General features: G+C 43.2%; 1 protein-coding gene across 2 annotated transcripts in view; it reads right to left on the reverse strand.

Annotated features, from left to right (window-relative positions):
- angpt1 (angiopoietin 1) overlaps window positions 1-20672 on the reverse strand; it is a 61902-nt gene that overhangs the window by 24431 nt on the left and 16799 nt on the right. Inside the window, exons 2-6 of one of the 2 annotated variants that reach the window (XM_021571818.2) lie at window positions 9973-10128; window positions 8680-8801; window positions 7191-7423; window positions 2359-2483; window positions 1275-1376 (exon numbers count right to left, since the gene is read on the reverse strand). In XM_021571818.2, coding sequence (XP_021427493.2) covers window positions 1275-1376; window positions 2359-2483; window positions 7191-7423; window positions 8680-8801; window positions 9973-10128 — 738 coding nt within the window. Of the gene's footprint in view, window positions 1-1274; window positions 1377-2358; window positions 2487-7190; window positions 7424-8679; window positions 8802-9972; window positions 10129-20672 lie in introns of both variants that reach the window. The other variant, XM_021571817.2, reaches the window with a different exon arrangement.

Consider the following 20672-nt stretch of genomic DNA (forward strand, 5'->3'; position numbering starts at 1 on the left):
TAAAGATTGATAGAAAGTGCTCTTTCATAAAGTTTGCCATACATTCTGACAAATACTAACTTAGACAAATACTTACTTAATAAGGTATTGCAAATTGTCAAATTGATTTGTGTCTCATACCGGTTAAAGAACGGATTTGTTATCCTGCTACATATACTCTATCCAGTACTGCTAATGTATTTATAAACATTACGGTGATAAGATCACATACTTGACGACTAATTGTAGGGGTCACTGCCAGAGTGCTCTCCATCCTCCCACAAAATAGGAATAGCCCAATAAAGTTCGCCCAAAAGATTTATGAATCCTTCAAGTGTTTTGAATTTATGTGCAAAAGCCCACAGAGACCAACAGCAGTGAATTGAATCACACAATAAAACTATATCAATCACTTAACAGGCTCTTCAAGGAAGGGCCTCTGAGGGAGGCAAAGGACCACACCGACGGTGTGCCAGTATTCGGTGGCGGTGCTAGGGTCCGTGCTGATTCCATTGCCACTTCTATTCCACGCTCTCCATGCTTGGCTAGGGGTGCCATGGCTCCCTCACTGCTTCTAACCAGCTGGACTGTCTGTCCGTACCTCTTTAACCTTTCCCTTTTCACCCTTGTCAAATCTATATTTACCCTCTGCAGATCACCCGTTACCATGTGCTCAGATTGGTAATTAAAACACCCTCCATATTTAATCTGGTCTCCAGCTGCTGTGATGCCTACGTTATGTTAGTATACGCTACAGCTAATTGGAATGGCAATGGGGTAGCTCATCGCTCCTAAAAGCAAAACAGAGCTTAGCCTCTTAGTACACCAGTCGATATCTATCCCCGTATGGACTGGACGATGATGATCACAACACCTTGCGCTGTTACGTAAAGACTAAACAAACGTATCGTTTTCCGACTACTGCTGTCCTGTTTTGATATGAATAACAACAGTGTGTCAGGCCCAGGGTTGGGCTGGATTTCGTGCCAGCCTCCGACACCCAAGCTAGAGTCTCTAATACGAGGGCTGAGGAATCCCTCCCTGTGCACAGACGTAACAGAGATACAGCTGGTGATGCTGGGTAGGACCTGGCCACTCTTGAGAATACAAGGGAATCCTACCTCACTCTTTTTCAACATGTTAAATCCAAGAGAGAGAGGCGAGAGTACACCCATTTCTTATAATTTACTGTAGCAGAGGATGTGTGTTGGAAACAGACTCCTCATTCAGGCATGGCTTTATCTTGTGCATGTGGTGCTTTAGAGTTGGGCTGTTTGTTCTTCTTCTCGTCTCACCATCTTGTACTCCTTCCACGTTTTCTGGAAGTCCAGGCCGCCGTCCTCTCTTCGCTGGATGATGGTCCATCCGCCGCCAGCGGTCTCCATGTTACATTGCACCTGTAAACACACATTCCCCGATGGTCATTAATTTCTCAGGCTGCCTACAAACACAACCCACATGCTCTTACCTTACAATTTAGAGCACAAATATAGACATGATAGGTTACATTTGCTGTTGTGAACCATCCATTCTAAAATAAAGCGGGCCTAACTAGTGATTCCTTTCTATGAATCATCGGTTCCAGCACACAGTCCTTCTCATGTATCATCAGGGCGAAGTGTTGTGAGTCCTACTCAAATGTAATCAATGTGTCCTGATCCTCCAACAACTCCCAGGAGGTGACCCCAATCCCAGGCCTGGTGCAGACATAAGCGGACAGGGCCAGTGGAGCAGGACACATACCACTGGACACCTGGATGGAACATGACCCTTAACCCTTGGCCGCTGTGTAAGCTGATAACAGGGGTATCTATCTGCTGTGGTGCTATTTGTTTGAGTAGTGGAGAAGGTCTGGAGGAGGTCTATCACCTCGGACAAGACCCCAGCTGAACACACAGTGCCCGGTCTGGGTATAATTAAGTATGTATAGCCCCTGACAGAATTATTCTCCGAAACCAGACACGAGGCTTTCTCCTTTCTCCTTTCTCTCCCCCTCATCCCTCACTCCTCCGCCAACCTCCCCCCTCGTACCTCCCTGCCATCCGTCTGAGGCCTGGCAGCACCCTGTGGAGGTGGTGAACACCTGTTTCACCCCCTCCCCCGCCACCCTCTTGTAAACCCTGGCCCTCATCAGGCTGCCAAGGGTATATTTTGAGCCTTCGATTATTCCTGAAGCACTGAAGCAGCCAATAACTATCATAGCCCCACTTCACTTGCTGCTCTCAAGTGGGTCAATGTCTTTGGATTTCTTGGACAGAGTTGAAGCTCACTTTAGTGACAAAAACACCCTAAACACTTATCAAAGAGCTGCTTAAAGTGATGAAATGGTAGATATTTTCACATGGCGTTCTCTATATGAAGTTCTGACTGGCTGCCCACCTTTTTGGTCTCCTGGGCATTAATATGTATGGTGTAGACCCCACTCTTGTAGAAACCAGCCTGGTACAGATCGGCACAGTCCCGAAACTTCTTCTCTTCGTCCACCCGCTTCGTGCTGTTTGGGACTACTGAGGAAACACGAGACACATAGTTGGCATCACAACTTCATGCTGTGGAAATTCAGGTTCTAGAAAGACTTCAGAAAATAGTACTTTTAAGCTAAAGAAAAACAGTCACTCAGAGGTGGTGTTTGAATGTTAAACTGCCACAGTTAAATTGCTTTCAGACTGTCAAACAATCTATCAACAAGTGTCAACAAGCAACTTCCATATGTCTTTATTTTCAAATTATATATTTGACTGACAGGTGTCAATGAGGTTATTAAAATCCCTGTGCTCAGCACTTGGGCGCTATCCATTACCAAAATACACTGAGTATTCCAAACATTAGGAACACCTTTCTAATATTGAGTTTTACCCCCCCCCCCCCCCCCCCCCCCCCCGGCCTCAGAACAGCCCTCAATTCGTCAGGTGTCGAAACCGTTCCACAGGGATGCTGGCCCATTCCAATGCTTCTTATCGTTGTGTCAAGTTGGCTGCATTTACAGTACATCCCTGTTAGTGAGCATTTCTCCTTTACCAAGACAATCCATCCACCTGACAGGTGTGGCATATCAAGAAGCAGATTAAACAGCATGATCATTACACAGGTGTACCTTGTGCTGGGGACAAACAAAAAGGCCACTCTAAAATGTGCAGTTTTGTCACACAACAAAATACGACAGATGTCTTTTACTTCAGCTCATGAAACATGGCACAGCACTTTACAGTTTATATATCTTTTGTTCAGTGTATATACAAATATGTCATTTTTGATCCCGCTATTTAAATAAAGAATTGACTACCTTAGGTTTCATGTCACATATGAGCCATCAAGCAGTGGGGTTTTTGTAATATCAAAACCGGCAGTGTACATTTATCATGATTACCATCTTTACATTCCAGAAAATGAATATGTAAGTAAAGTGACACAGAAGCCGAACTAAAAGGTCTCTGTGTGGATATCCATACAGCTCATGATAAAATCAGAGGGTGACTGGATTGCTTATTAGCAAGATAAAAGCAGTTTGTCAAGTGGATGATCTCCCGCCCAGAGAGAGGGCATCTGACTTTGACAGGCCTGTTCGAACTGGCAGCTGCGTCTATTTCCATCTGTATATAATTATGGCGGCAATATTTTTGAAACCAAGCAAGGGGCCTAGGACCAAATACTACAAGCTATACATTTCAAGTTCCTGTTATAACAAGTGGTTTATATTTACCCTCCAAGTCCTTGTTATATCGATGGAAATTACAATTCCAAAAGGAAGGGGCGAATCTCAGTTTTCACACCATTGTTTTTACTATTGGGATTGTTTACGCAAAGGGGATGTCACTGGAAAGCGAAACGTGTCAGTGATCCTTAGACTCCACTTTGATCCCCCTCCCTCAGCTGAACAGTCAGTTGAGACAGGCTGTAGGTTAGGCATATTATTTAGGCCATTTTGATGAAGTATTGAGTGTCAGCGACAAGAATATCCCACCGTGACAGGTTGACAGAGTAGGACCTTGCTCTGCGGAGTCTAACACAACTAAAGGCCGGCCCTGTCGTGACGCAATTTACTTCATACGGGGAGATGGCAGGACACATTAGAGAGGTGGGAGAGATCGGTGTCAAAGGGGAACCTTCTGACTCACAGTCTGTTACAGTGAGGACAAATTTCACAATAAACGGTGCAGTCAAAGTCTACCAGAGACTGGTGACTTCCTGCTATAGGAGAGGCACCCTTGAAGAGCTTGCAGCCTGGCTCTGAAAATATGAGGTATTTCCCAATATTTATTTACAGACAAATATTTTGTGATTCAGTGGGGACTTGTATTCAGCAGGGGGTTCATGTGAAAAGGATAGCAGGGCTGGGTGTTTGCATAAATCAGCACCCTTGCCAAATGAGCCCAAATGGACCCAGAGAGGCTGTGACGCAGATCTAAAAAGACTCTCATGAACCTACATGGACCCAAGCAGCCCCGAGAGGCCCCTCAAAGACCCTTGGGGATTGAAAAGGTCCCTTTATACATCTCACTGTGGACCCAGAAGGCACCTCATGGAGTCAAATGGACACACGTGGAAACAAAGGAACCAAAATGGACTGTGACAGATCTAGCAGACTCAATTAAATGTGAAAGGATGCTAAAAACCAAATAAAATGGACTCAAAACCACAAACAAATATCTGAGGGAAAGACAAGCAAACCAAAATAGGGTCAATAGAAGTCTGGAATAAGTCCATGATAGATGGTGCCAATACACACCTCATGGATAATCTCTCTACTTGCTCCAGAGTATCTTTGCAGCGTCAGGTGTCACTTCAAGACAAATGAGTATGCTTAAACATGAGCATAGTTAAATCATAAAAGGCCTTAGTAGAAAACATCTGATGATTTACTGTACACTGTGTACAATCAACGCGGTAAATGCCATTTTGAAGCATTTCATAGAACTCTGAGCTAAATGCGGATAATTAAAATAAGATCACATTCCCTCCAGACATGGCTTTCCCGGCTGTAAATATGATTGATGGCATTCGTTAGGTGGGATGATAGAATACTGTGAAAGAAAACCCTATTTAGCGCCCAGAGATTTTGAAGAGCGTTCCAACACTGAGGTCAATTACCACTACTAACGGTATTTGGCTCAATGCTCTCTCGAAAGATTTAGGTAATAATGACGACCCAAACGTGAGCTCAGTGGCGTCTGGCTGCATCAGAGAAGGTTGGATTAGAGTTCAGAGCATAATACAGTGGAAAAGGTACTGAAGAGTATTTCTGTCTGTAATAAAACATTCTCATTCTGATTGGCTGGGACTGGCTCCCCAGTGGGTGGGTCTATGTCCTCCCAGGCCCACCCATGGCTGCATCCCTACCCAGTCATGTGAGATCCATAGATTAGGGCCTAATGAATTTATTTCAATTGACTGAACTGAAACTCAGTCAAATCTTTGAAATGGTTGCGTGTTGCATTTATATTACTGTTCAGTGTACATGTTCAGTATACATATATACAAATATTGAGAAGTATGTTTCTTGACAAACGTCAGTAACAATGTTTATGGGCATATTTTTAGCATCTAAACTCCCTTTTTAAAATGTTCCCCATAGTAACTGTCAGTGATGATTTGAATCTGAGCATGAAAGGAAATGCTAAGGTTCAGTTTTCAAAACAGAGCCTAACTCGAATAGACGCCATCCAATGGTACGAAAAGCTAACCCTCCCCGAACAAAAACACAAATCTGTTTGGTAAACAAACAAATCCTCCCCCGAAAATCCTCCCCTGTAACGGAGCATCATCACATCTAGATTTAGACACTGTGGGGAACGGAAGTGTTGCAACCTCCCCTAGGAGCCATTATAGGTTGAATTATTCGGCAGGGGTGAAGAGGTGACCCCAGCGCCCGGTTAGCCCTCAGTGCCACCGTGGAGGAGGATGGGACCAACCACAGAGCCAGGGTGTCCATTGTTTAATTTCACTCTCCTCTTGTTAAAGCAGCCACCAATCAAGTTGGGAGGCTGGATGCCCCAGTGACCCAAAGAAACACCCCGAGCTGACAGGGAGATTACATGGCTGACTAGGTGACAAAGTTGCAGAGGTGTTTACTAAATGGATTACTGGCAACTAATGGAACATGGCAAATGTGGACGTCTTTCCATGTCAGTTAATTACTTGTTTTTCATTTGGCAAACAGTTTTAGAGACTTAAGAAACCCTAATAACATATTTGGGTCACAATATGGCACGGCACAGGGATTAGTTAATACACAGGGATTAGTTAATATGACCCATTCAGTAGACAGCTTAAATGACACTCAAAGGACCATCTGCCATAAAGTGTTCCTACTGTCAGAGCTACGAAATTAAGCCGCTAGGGAGTCTTTTTGCATAGAACAATAAAGCTATGAAGTAGCACGTGATAATCATGTCATGCACATATCCACTCTCCATGTCTTAGATATCTATTCGCTATTCGCCTGCTCATTTCCTGTTATACGGGCAAACAGCCACAGGAAGCAGTGTGGGGTCTTGGGCCGTCACAGCAGGAAGTAGGGAACATGAACATAGTGCAAGGTTTCTCGCTAGACACTCCACCAATCCCAGCACACATATTTACTTGAAATCTCCTGTGACTGAATGTGATCGAGGGAAGCTTGGGATCAAGTGGGTTTGGGATTGTGCTGTTGTGTTGAGTTGGAGGGGGTGTAATGAGTTCACTGCATTGATTAAACATGAGGCTCATGTTGCTGTCAGGGTCAAGAGGTGGACCGAAGGGTCCCTTATTATCGCCACGGGGAGACACGAACAAAGAAAAAGAGTTGATTACTCAAAATGGTGGCTGTTTGACATTTCACTCAAGCGGTAACTACAGCCTAGGCTGTCACGGTGAAGCGTGATAAACCATTACCGTAACGAGAGAACCACACCGAGCAACTAGAGTGATGAGTGACCACTTTGGCTTCCCCCTCGAGCAGAGGTTAAGGGCATCACTGTGCCCCTCTGTATGGAACCATGTTTATCGTATTGGCATCATGGCAGCTCCTTCCTCTCTCTCATCTTTGGGAGCCCAAACAGTTTCCAAGAACCTTCTTTTAAATAACATATCCATTTTTTTTACATCTGGCACCTGTAATAACACACATGCACATGTTTTGACTTTTCTCTTCAGGGTGTAGCTCCCAACTAGGCATCTTCTTGGAGGACAATACAGTGTGAAGTCTGTCAACACGAGACCCTTAGCTACTATACCTCCGTCCTTGTTGCAGAGGCTGATGAGGTTGTGCACTGTGTCCATCATTTCCTGCTGCTGCCTCTGCATGGCGGTGCTGTTGCCCGTGGCCCTGGTCAGCTGGGTCTCCAGCTCACGGATCACCCCACTCTGTTTCCCCACCAGAGCCTGCAGGCTTCCCTTCTCCTCCCGCAGCGTCCCCAGCTCCTCCCGGTGACGAGACTCCATCTCCTGCATCTTCTGCTCCATGAACCTTGGGAAGCGGAAGACCCGACATAGGAAGGTTTGTTAGACCTATAGCTTTAGTTTATAGATGACTGTAAACTGAAGCTATAACCAACTTTCGGATTAGTCCTCTATTCGTGATTTGGTGCTTACATAGTTGTATGGTAGTTACATAATAGTTACCAAATAATTACTGGTATTTCTTTGTGATTGCCAAAAACAGTCGAATTCCATCACTTTCTAAGTTATTTTCTAACTGCCTTCTTTTGATAGATCAAGCAAGTGAATTATCAGACCAAATCCACTTCCGGCATATTCCCTTCTCCCGACCCTAAAACATGTTCTGAACTGTAGCCGTGGCAACATGTGTTATGGAAACCCAACTATATACATTACGCCCAGACATAATAGCAATATAATTATTTATGTCAGTGCATTCAGTCACCATGAGTTGCACACAGACAATTAACATATATATACATACATTTCATCAGAAACTTTGCAGACTAATTTAAGCTCTAACCGTATCCCATGGTCCTCCATTTGATAAATAATGCCTGAAAAATGATATAGTCTGGAAAATGATTTAATCTGAAAGATGATATAGTCTGAAAGATGATACAGGCTGACGTCGTATTGATGAACAAATTCAGAACTACTCCGCTTGCATTAAATTGATGAATAAAATAAAATGTTTAAATGGGAGGTGATTTCATAATTGCGCAATCTTTGAAAATTGCTCCCAGTAAAGGAACCCTCTGTGGAGGCTACTCTTGGAGGACGGCTCATAATAATTGCTGGAACGGACGGCAATTACCAGCCATTACCACGAGCCCATCCTCCCCAATTAAGGTTCCACCAACCTCATGTGGAACCCATGTCTATAAACCTTGAGCGCAGCTCTCAAATATAGGAATCAGTATATATATATTTTTATGAATGGAAGAATTAGGTACAGCTGTGTTACTGTATTTACAGTAAGCACCGGGGATGGGAGGGAGCTTTTAAGCAGACGATGAGAGACAAACTGGACAAACTGGACTCTGAAAAGCCATCCAAAAGCCACATTCGATTACTCCCATTGCAACATCATTAAAGTGCAGCTTTCAAAGACCATCTAGGAAAATATGGCCTCATGGACTTCATACTGTTTTACTTCACGGGATTGGGTGTCTTGTTGCACATTGAGTTGATCTGTCTATACATGAGTTTGTGTCTGGAGTCATGAAAGGCATGATGTCTTTAAATGATGTTTCACATTGTGTTAGCGGCCTGTGAGTTTACCCGTTCTTGTCGTGGAGCTTTCTGATCTCGTTGGTCTGCACCATGAGCTGCTTCTCCAGCTTGTTGGTGGACAGGGAGTTCTCAAGCAGTTGAATCTCTAGTCTGGAGGTTTGGTTCAGAACCTGCTCGAAGGCAGAAATAGGTTAGCGGTATCCTGCCTTCTAGAGGTGTTCCAGCAAAACAAAATGTAGGTAAGATGTAAATCATCAGCTCCTCTTTAGGAAGAGGTAATAAAGTATAGGTTTTGCATGAAGAGAGGTTGTTCTGACACATGGTAATACTCAGTGATTTTGCTTATCAAAACCTACCCCCACAAGTACCACTTTTCTCCCCTTCCTTCTTAAGCTCCCCAAGTATCAAGTGAAGTTGAAACCTAAACATAGGCACCAGTGGCGGCCAGTGCCGTTTAAGATGAGGGAGATTTTTTTTTTTTTTCATGAGCATGGCCTTATTTATATTACAACATGTCGGATAACTGTCATTCATATTCCATTCACCCAGTTCAATGTAACAGCGACGGGTTTAGGCTACTACATGATACTCAAATTTGACCTATACCCATCATGAGGTTGCTACAACGGACACAGACAAATTTGAGGTGACAGACAGTGACACAAACAAGAGTTTCTATTCTATTTTTCAACAGAAACGGGAAAATGCATAAACCCCTGTTCACGCGTAAACACACAGCCACGTCGTATTTCTCTCTTGTTTCTCCTTCCTTTTGGAAGAAATGAATTTGTTCAAAACTGTTCAACTATTGTCTTTCTCTCTCTTTGAGTCAACTACTCACCACATTTTATGCACTGCAGTGATAGCCAGCTGTAGCTTATGCTTATTCAGTACTATAATAATTATTTGATAACTTTGGGTGGAAGTCAATGTACCCAGAGGAGGACAGAAGCTAGCTGTCCTCCGGCTACAGTATACCATGGCGCTACCCTACAAAGGGCTGTTGAGGCTACTGCAAAATAGTGTGTTTTAATCAATTATTTGGTGACGTGATTATATTTAGTGTAGTTTCATCTAAAATTGATAACTTTTAAAATGTTTTACCATTTTTATTTGTATGAAATTCACTGAGGAGGCTGGTCCTCCCCTTTCTCCTCTGAGTAGCCTACACTGATATGAACATCACATAAAGAGAGCGTAGGTATTTACATGTCATCCATATTATCTTTGGCCAGTTCCCCCTTTTGCTTTTTTTGGGGTGGTTTAATGTGGAATAGCTGAGTCTATGGTGCGTGAGATTGTTCCCGGCAGGAGTGTGAGGAGTTTAGGGGGATATAGTACCTGCGTCTCTACATCCGTTAGCTTGCGGGTCTGCTCGGCCGTCTGGGACAAGAGGTTGGTGCCCATCTCCAACATGGCGGCCGTGTGGTTGTGAACGGCACTCTGCTGCAACTGGGCCATCTCTGTCTTCATGCTCTCCTTTATGTCATTTTCAATCTGAAGATAGATTATGAGAGGATGGATGAGACACAGAGCATGAAACAGACTAAAACAGATGGCCCATAATGCAGACTCAACAAAACTGGGGTATGTTGAAAAACGAAAGTAGCAGAGGATAAACAGACGCTGTAAATCATGCAGACACAACAAAATAGAGATACGTTTGAAAACAGTGACAGTTGAGAGACGGCATTCAATCACTTTACAGTTGAAAGAAAGAACATGCCTGACAAATGGCTCCCATCCACGTTGACCAAGCTTCAAATCTCATACATTCTGTAATCGTTGTAACATTCCCTCACGTGGACATTTCTAAGGCCTTCTTATCAGTATCTCTATGTCATAGATCAACTGAGTTGATTCTGTCTTTCCACCACATTATTCTGACACAAAACCTCTTCTTTGGGGAACCACAACGTGAAGAATGAGCTTCAGAATATAGGTGGATCCAGATGTAGGTCATTAGCTAGGGAAAGATGAGACAGAGATGGCCAGATACTCACTGGTGCTTATCTTGAGAGCACGCTTTCATCCCCCAAAAGTGAACGGATGACAAGGCTGGGACAGGGTTTAAATCGACGTCGGTTCATGCACCTGCGGTGATGTTCGGCCTGTTACGTTTCACCATCTGCACTGACACTTTTGAAAACATTCATGAATAATCTAGATGGCCTGTTTTATTTGATCAATCTGACAGTGGCCTTTCTGAGCTCACTATCTAATAGGGTATTTTCAGAAACCCACCAGCCAGTTACAAACATTGCAGTGTCGCATGCACTGATGTCCTTACTCAGCAACTGTTCCGGGTTGAACGAAAAGAACAGCACACATGGAGACGTCACCGGCCAAACTCCACTACCCACTCGAGTGTGAAGGATTTATGTTGTTGCCGTGAGACTCTTGTAGAAAGCATTTGTGACATCAAAGTCTCTCGCTTCATTTTACCATCCCACGGAAAATACAGATTGTTTCTATTGTCAGATTTGCCGTGATGTCCGATGATACCCTCAAAACGACATGGTTAAAGGAACCTTAAATGTGTGGCCTCCAGGGACCTGAATGACTCACGTTAAAAGGCCCTTAGTCCTATTCTAGAAAACACGGGCACTGGGATAGTCTAGACTTTCATGCTCAGACCTTATGTTGGCTTTCATGCCCATTACAGCTAGTGCATGAGTGAGAGTTTAAACTTTGAAGACCGTAGAAGTTTCATCATTAACCCTTTACCCGTGTGGGAATGAACATCTATGGATACATTTCAATGTTTCTTGAAGAAGAAACATGAAATGCATATGTCCACGCATGGTAGCAATTTGAAAGGGAACCATTTGGAGATTGTGGAAACAGTTCACCTCGGCACGAGACTGAATCCAAACGTTACACTGTTGATTTTATCTTCATTTTACATTTACTGTACGCTTTGCTGCGTTTGTTGATAGCGAAACCTGAAAACACTCTCGATAGCGTCGGTAACATGATGCGAATATTCCTGGAACATGTGAGGTAGGTGCAACACAACACATGAAAGGACTATCTGGTGTCTCCTAGCGGCCACATGACACACCTCTCCAAAGTGGGCACAAAGTCATTTCAATGCGCTTTTATGACTCAAAGAAGAATCTTAAACCATACGGTCTTTTTTATAGCTCTCCTAGCTGTGTCATTGAGAAACTAGAGCAAGCACACTTGTAGTAGTTTTATCTCTCGGAGCACAACCCTGTATCTCCGCCATCACACAATAACCGTTGTTTTCACGCAATCTAAAAACGGCCTATTATAAACCGCAATCTGGGTCAGGTGGGCATCATCTGAGTGATTTGTTCTATTGCCAAAATGACTAGCTAAGTTATAAAATATCATCTTACAGTATTAGGCATTCACAGGGCAATTCAGAGAAACACATCGTCATGTTTGGTACGCATAGAAAGGAGTCATGCGTGCATCCAGGTGAGTGTTCCTGCGGCACATTTTTACAATGGACAAACGTGGGCTCGTTCTGTTCAGAACAACCCATGTCGTCTTGTAACTGTACATCAAAAATAGTGATCATAAACATGGACACTGTATATGACATGAGTTTTATGATATGGAAATGTGAAGTGCACATTTGGACTGACGGGGGTTTGTCTTCCTTGTATGACATCAAAGTGGTATTTATTATAATCTTCAACGTCTCATCTTTCAAAATACACCGAGTTCTCTTCATTTACAGCATTTCCCTCACTGAGACAACACAACATGTGCAAAGGTTGTGCAATTAGAGGGAGAGATGGGGGCAAATTCTTGTCTCATGCGGTGCTCAAATTCAGAATGGCTTTCAGTCAAAGACCATAAAGCCCTGTAAAGCTCAGAGCCTGAGCGCTGACATAATTTATAGAGTATTACTGTACAGGCTCTTATCAGTGCCCAAATCTGCCATTTTCAACCCATATACAGGTACAGTATGTTTGTGAAGGGCTATAAACTGTGGAAGTTTCAACTTTAAAGACTGTCAGGTATAAAAGAGTATTATGTGTGTCTCAATTATGGTTTGTAATGTGCACAAAACGAACATATTTGAATTCCCACAGTTAAATTCCCACAGATTTCCCACAGAATTCCCACAGTTAAATTACTATAGCGTCGCCAATGGCCTTGTTTTTCCAACAGTAATATCTGTGTCAATATTGCAAAATGTACTTGCTAACAATCTGTTGCTAGCAAGTACATGGGTTGTCATGTTGTCTAGGTGCAGATATTTATAGGCTATACATTGCCTTGTTGTCCTATTATTTGACTGCCTAGCTGTCATGTTAGGGTAGTAAATGCCTCTTCAGTGGAGCTCATATGATGAGTTGGATATTTAAGCAATAAGGCACGAGTGGGGGGGGGGGGGGGGGTGTTATATGGCCAATGTACGGCGGCTAAGGGCTGTTCTCAGTGCCTGGACACAGCCCTTTGTCGTGGTATATTGGCCATATGCCACAAACGCCCTTGGTGCCTTATTGCTGTTATAAACTGGTTACCAACGTAATTAGAGCAGTAAAAATACATGTTTTGTCATACCCGTATATGGTCTGATATATCACGGCTGTCAGCCGATCAGCATTCAGGGCTCGAACCACCCAGTTTCTAATTGTTTACATAGCCAGCTAACAAGTTGCTTGTTCTATCCTGTTTCTACCAATGCAATTCATTTGGAAGCTGTCCCAGCTTCGTAACTAATCAGCTAACATTGGCGAACTCTGTAGTTAGTCTGTCAGGCAAGAAAGCAAGAGTTGATTGGAGGAGAGAGAGAGAGAGAGAGAGAGAGAGAGAGTGTGTGTGTGTGTGTTTGTGTGTGTGTGTGTGTGTGTGTGTGTGTGGAATGGGAGGCTTGCAACTGTTTCAGACAATTTATTATGGAAACTCCTTATTAGGAAGAGAGTATGTGTACAGTTGAAAAACAGAAAGAGAGGGAGGAAGAGAGAGACAGTGTGAGGGAAAGAGAGAGTTTATGTTCCTGACCACAATTGTATCCTATTTGTTGCTCCTCTCCTCTCCCTCTGTTCCTCTGTTCCTAAAGTTCAGTGAAAGCGAAGGAAGTGGTGTGGAGAGTCAGGGCTCTGGAGCAAAGGCAGGGACGAATAGGAGTTAGAGATGATAGGAGGGATAGAGATGTGGAGCAAGGAGGGGAGTGAGAGAAGAGTGGAGGGAGAGAGCGAGAGGAGGGAGAGAGGAAGGGAGAGTGAAGGAGAGAAGAGTGGAGGGAGAGAGGAATAGGAGAGTGAAGAGGAGGGAGAAATTAGTGGAGTGGGAGGGAGAGAGGAGGAAAAAGAGGAGGGAGAGGACAAAGCCGAGCGAGAGGAGGAAGAAGAGGGAGGGGAAGAGGGAGAGCACATCCGAGAAGGAAGCCTTCCATGGCGTGTGTCTGCCCCAAGACCCACCATTCACCATAGTACCACACAGCCTGGGCCTAAAGTGAAAGTGGTAAGGGTTTTGGAGGTGCTAGGAACAGAGCTTGAGATTACAGAGATTACAACAAGAAAATAGGTGGGGTTGACAATGTTGACCAACTGAGGAGCTATTACAATGTTGGACGCACCAGGCAGAAAATAGTGGAAGTATGTGTTTTGGGGGATGCTCAAAATTGCCATCGTAAATGCATATATTGTGTGGGGGACCCTGCAAAGGCCCCTTCCCAGAAACCGCAGGCACTGGTCCCTGAAGGCATTCAAAATGCAGTTTGTCCATTCACTTTGTGATATGACTACAGTGGCAGGAAGAGGGGAGCCAAGACTGTGGCACAAGGGCGTGTGGACTGAGTTGTAAACTCATTTGAAAGCAGGTGAAGTTTGAAGGGCGCATGAGGGGGTGTGTGGTGTGCATCCGGAGTGGACGCAGGGCAAAGAGTGGGAGATGTGTAGAAACCTCCTTTTGGGTGCTCTACGTGTTCTGTGCCCCTTTGCAGGATGGGGCAGTACTTCCAGAAGTTCCATGACATGTTGTAGGCTAAATGCAAACACTAAAGTGACCGTGTGAAATATGAATTTGTCCAACAAATTTCGGAACAGTTGTTGTGTTTTGTAGCGTCTCTCTCTTTATCTGTCTCTATCTAATACTGCATTCACTGAATTGTTGTCAAAGTAGGCTACTATTTCTACATTTTGTGTCAGGCCTGGCCTGTACTAAATCTTATTGTGAGAGGTTACATATATTTTTGAAATAGTTGTTTGAATTTTTACATTGTTGCAGAAGTAAGAAATGTTGTCATTCCACTAGCCTACTTTGTGTGGGTTTTGAAATACTTTCTGAATATTGTCCTCTGGTCGTATTTTAGATATGTAAATAATGTTTATAAGTATTATATGTTATACTTGGTACATTTTAAGTGAGTAATTTAGTCAAATTTACTACAATTTTAAATACTTTTTGTTGTTGTGTACAGTGTTAATGGTTTTTTGATAGTGAGTGTCTTTGTCACCCCCTGGCCATAGAGGCTTGTATTCTCTATTTTGGTTAGGCCAGGGTGTGACTAGGGTGGGCATTCTAGTTTCTTTATTGCTATGTTTTCTATTTCTTTGTTTTTGGCGGAGTGTGGTTCCCAATCAGAGGCAGCTGTCTATCGTTGTCTCTGATTGGGAATCATACTTAGGTATCCTTTTCCCCACCTGTGTTTTGTGGGTCGTTGTTTTCTGTATAGTTTATTTGCCTTACAGAACTGTTCGTGTTTCACTTTGTTTTTTTGTTAGAGTGTTTTGATCAATAAATATCATGAACACTTACCACGCTGCGCTTTGGTCCATGCCTTCCGACGAGAGACGTAACAGTCTTTACACAATGGAAGACAAAATGAGTGTTATTGCTATATACACTAATGGGGTGTCATATTAAAGAAGAGGTTGTGCTCTTTAAAACTAAGTTAACTTGTAATTGTCATTTGTACTTTGTTTTTGAGCTTCTGTATGTCTGTTTATTTTAAATGTGTGAGAATATTAGCTTTATTATGACAATTCCCAGTCATTCTAGAATTATCTTGGGGTATAAAGGGCTGAAGCCACTTACAAATAGGGAAATACTCAACTGTCATATTGCTTGCCTCTATAAAGGATGCATTTCAATGTTTCGTGAACATACAGTACAATAACACAGACAGAGCAGAGACAGTTCAATCCTAAAACTGTGACATCTTTCTACCCATCAGCCATCAGCAAATGTCTGCCACGTGGAAATAGTCGTTCAGTGCAATATCCCTGTCTTGGCGTTCGTATAAAAGCTCAGTGTAGCGTTGTTTCAGGCCCACTTTCAGATACAACAGAGCTCCTTTGGCTGTGAACAGACTGATTTAAGTGTCACACTAGGGTACAGGAGTTTGGAAAGAACATGACGAGTCTGGAACCTACATGGTTCGGAAACACCGACATTATAACGTATTGAAACAGTCTGAATCGATAACCTCAGGCTCGTGGCACGACTTGGATGGCAAGTATTTATCTTTCGAGACCTGTGCCTTTAAGGGTGATACACTGTAGCACTCTTCAAACGCTTCACAGGCAGCTTGTACTCTTTATAGCAGTTTGCCAATCCGTTAAAACGAATCAGTGTAAATGTTGTCTGATATGCCTTGCAGGCACCCTGCGTAAGTCACCTTGAGAGACTCCGGTGGAAGTGACACCGGTGGCCCTACAGAAACTCATCGACATATGGCCAGTCTCCCAGGGAATGTGCCTGACCCAGGACTCAATCTGACGAGGGTCATAAAACGGAAAGTACCAAGGAGAAACAAGATTACACAAACACGGCCCATCATGTAAAAATACCACATGGGAAGAAGCAAAGTAGCCCAATGTGGGTGTTAAGTTATTTGGCTGTGCTTTTCCAGGCAGTGAGCAGCAGAGGATTAGAAATCAGGAGAAAGTAAATAGTGTCCTTCAGTGGTAGAAAGTGAGTAGAGAGGCATGCCCTTGTTGGGAATTGGGAAAGCGATGATGAAATACATAAAAGTGCATGCTATGCATGCAGTGCTGGTGCGCTCCACTCTCACGTGGGTTGGTTAAATGCCAAAGTCAGATTTTCATGACATCTGACCAGACACACAAAAACACAAGTCATCCAAAAAAATGCACTCAAATTCAATCTGAAACGATGCAATGTCATTTGAATGGAAACAAAAAAGAAAAATCAAATATATGTTCCAACATATGTTCTAAATACAGCAGACAAATACAAATAGCTTTAGGCCAATGAATCACTCAGATTTTTTGATCGAAATTCACGTTTGTTAGAGAGGAATCTGGGCTATTATCTGAGTCAGAGGAACCAGTTCAGCTTGGCTTAGCAGCAGCTGGAGGACTTGGTTAAACTCCACACGCAGCCCATTGGCTGAGGGTCACTCCAAATCCATCAAGGTTAGCCATAACTGTGGTGTCAGGTTTAACCTCTTACCTGGACTGTGGATCATTATCAGAGCCATGAGTAGAAAGGTGGTAAAGGTTGTGTGATTGATTTACGCATTGCTTGTTGATTACTTATACCATGGCATTGTTGAATACTCCTTTCTGATTGGCTTGAAGGGCATTCTAGAGTGTGCATGATTTCCCTTTATAAACTGGGTGGCTCGAGCCCTGAATGCTGATTGGCTGACAGCCGTGGTATATTTACGCAATAATGTTCGAGGGGTTGTGGTATAAGACCAATAAACCACGTCTAAGGGTGCTGTTCTTAAGCATGACGCAACGCGGAGTGCCTGGATACAGCCCTTACCACAAACCCCTGAGGTATACCACAAACCCCCGAGGTGCCTTATTGCGACTATAAACTGCTTACCAACGTAATTAGAGCAGTAAAAACAAATGTTTTGTCATACCCGTGGTATACGGTCTGTTACACAACGGCTGTCAGCCAATCAGCATTCAGGGCTCGAACCACCCAGTTTATAACATACCGTTTGTGCTCTGTTGTAGCCTAGCTTATCTCTGGCTCTGTGGGTGTCTGGGTTGCATTTCCCACTGACGGGCCCCAACCATCTGAGAAGCCTCAAGTGGATACGGTAAAGGAGCTATTACTGTCGATTAGCACCTCACACTACAGCACAGGGCACCTTGAGAATGATGCCAGCAAATGTGCTAACGCCTTCTTATTGCCAAAGGACAGTGAAGGGAGGATTTAATACGTTCTCTGAAACCTGTGGTTATAATTCACTCAATGCCCAGGACTTTAATGGGTTGCTTAAATTGAGGTTGCATATAATTCTTTACAAACAGCATACATATAGAATATAACTCATTGTCTCATTGCCCCAGCTTCAGCCAAAATGTAGTGGGTTGTTTGTATATAAGTCACTTTGAGACAGTGAGTGAGACCATGAGAGGATACGAATTAGGAGAGCAACTCAAAGTTTAAAAATTTAGTTAAGTTAAATTAAGAAATCAAAGTTACCTTTCGACAACCTTTACTCTCACAGCTAGATACCAGGCATTTACCAAATCGTGATTCTCTCTCTCTCTCTCTCTCTCTCTCTCTCTCTCTCTCTCTCTCTCTCTCTCTCTCTCTCTCTAACTCTCTCTCAACGTGGCAGAATGGGGATCGATCAATAGGCCCCTGGTCGGCTGGAATGGTGGTCCAGTGCTATGACTCATTATTGAAGCCCTGCTGGGTGCTGATTCCAGGGCTTAACTGATCCATGGACAGAGTGTGATTGCCATGTACCAAAATGAAATTGCACCCTATTCCCTATATACTGTAGCGCACTACTTTTGACCAGAGTCCAATGGGAATCACACTCTAATCCAACCAGTCCACTGCCAGGACCCAAAGCTGTCCTCTCTGTTTCTCTCTCTTTCTGTCAGAATGCTGTTGTGTTGATTTCATTTTGTTATCCTTTTCCAAGGACATAGTTAGTCTTGTGTACACAACCTGAAACCTAACCAACCATCTCCAACCCAAATCATTGCATATAAAACCAGTGCCCAAAATCATTTGGCAAGTAGAGCCAATACACCACTTTCTGTCCATCAAAAGCTCCTAGGCTCAACAAATGGACAAAAGTGAGAAGCGTGCCCACTGGTGAAAACTCTAAATACTTGGCGTTTTCTTTTGTTTCCAAAACTCCCTAAAAATCTATCTGATTTAGAGTATTGTGCAGTAAGGAAAATAAGGACTTCCAAATTCCAATTGGCTCCTATTTGTATGCTTTTGGGCAAATGCAGATCTTCCAATTTAATTGACTTCTCTCTCTCTCTCATCCTCTCTCTCGTCCTCTGCCTTAACGTTACAGAATGAGGATCGATCAATGGGTCAGCTGGGATAGAGGTCCAGTGCTTTGACTCATCACTGAAGCCTTGTAAGGAAAGAGGTAAATATTTGAAATGGTCGGCTGAAATGGAGGTCCGGTGCTTTGACTCATCACTGAAGCCTCGTAAGGAAAGAGGTAAATTATAGTCAATGAACCAATCAATGAGGATCGATCAATGGGTCAGCTGGGATAGAGGTCCGGTGCTTTGACACCTCACTGAAGCCTTGTAAGGAAAGAGGTAAATATTTGAAATGGTCTACTGAAATGGAGGTCCGGTGCTTTGACTCATCACTGAAGCCTCGTAAGGAAAGAGGTAAATATTTGAAATGGTCGGCTGAAATGGAGGTCCAGTGCTTTGACTCATCACTGAAGCCTTGTAAGGAAAGAGGTAAATTATAGTCAATGAACCAATCAATGAGGATCGATCAATGGGTCAGCTGGGATAGAGGTCCGGTGCTTTGACACCTCACTGAAGCCTTGTAAGGAAAGAGGTAAATATTTGAAATGGTCTACTGAAATGGAGGTCCGGTGCTTTGACTCATCACTGAAGCCTCGTAAGGAAAGAGGTAAATATTTGAAATGGTCGGCTGAAATGGAGGTCCAGTGCTTTGACTCATCACTGAAGCCTTGTAAGGAAAGAGGTAAATTATAGTCAATGAACTAATCACTGATCATAATCTTGATGTGATTGGCCTGACTGAAACATGGCTTAAGCCTGATGAATTTACTGTGTTAAATGAGGCCTCACCTCCTGGCTACACTAGTGACCATATCCCTCGTGCATCCCGCAAAGGCGGAGGTGTTGCTAACATTTATGATGGCAAATTTCAATTTACACAAAAAAAATTGCGTTTTCGTCTTTTGAGCTTCTAGTCATGAAATCTATGCAGCCTACTCAATCACTTTTTATAGCTACTGTTTACAGGCCTCCTGGGCCATATACAGCGTTCCTCATTGAGTTCCCTGAATTCCTATAGGACCTTGTAGTCATAGCAGATAATATTCTAATCTTTGGTGACTTTAATATTCACATGGAAAAGTCCACAGACCCACTCCAAAAGGCTTTCGGAGCCATCATCGACTCAGTGGGTTTTGTCCAACATGTCTCTGGACCCACTCACTGTCACAGTCATACTCTGGACCTAGTTTTGTCCCATGGAATAAATGTTGTGGATCTTAATGTTTTTCCTCATAATCCTGGACTATCGAACCACCATTTTATTACGTTTGCAATTGCAACAAATAATCTGCTCAGACCCCAACCAAGGAACATCAAAAGTCGTGCTATAAATTCAGAGACAACACAAAGATTCCTTTATGTCCTTCCAGATTCCCTCTGTCTACCCAAGGACGTCAGGGGACAAAAATCAGTTAACCACCTAACTGAGGAACTCAATTTAACAATACCCCGCAATACCCTAGATGCAGTTGCACCCCTAAAAACTAAAAACATTTCTCATAAGAAACTAGCTCCCTGGTACACAGAAAATACCCGAGCTCTGAAGCAAGCTTCCAAAAAATTGGAACAGAAATGGCACCACACCAAACTGGAAGTCTTGCGACTAGCTTGGAAAGACAGTACCGTGCAGTATCAAAGAGCCCTTACTGCTGCTCGATCATCCAATTTTTCCAACTTAATTGAGGAAAATAAGAACAATCCGAAATTCCTTTTTGAGACTGTCGCAAAGCTAACTAAAAAGCAGCATTCCCCAAGAGAGGATGGCTTTCACTTCAGCAGTGATAAATTAATGAACTTCTTTGAGGAAAAGATCATGATTATTAGAAAGCA

Source organism: Oncorhynchus mykiss, chromosome 18, assembly GCF_013265735.2.
Source record: "Oncorhynchus mykiss isolate Arlee chromosome 18, USDA_OmykA_1.1, whole genome shotgun sequence".
NCBI classification, from domain to species: Eukaryota; Metazoa; Chordata; class Actinopteri; order Salmoniformes; family Salmonidae; genus Oncorhynchus; species Oncorhynchus mykiss.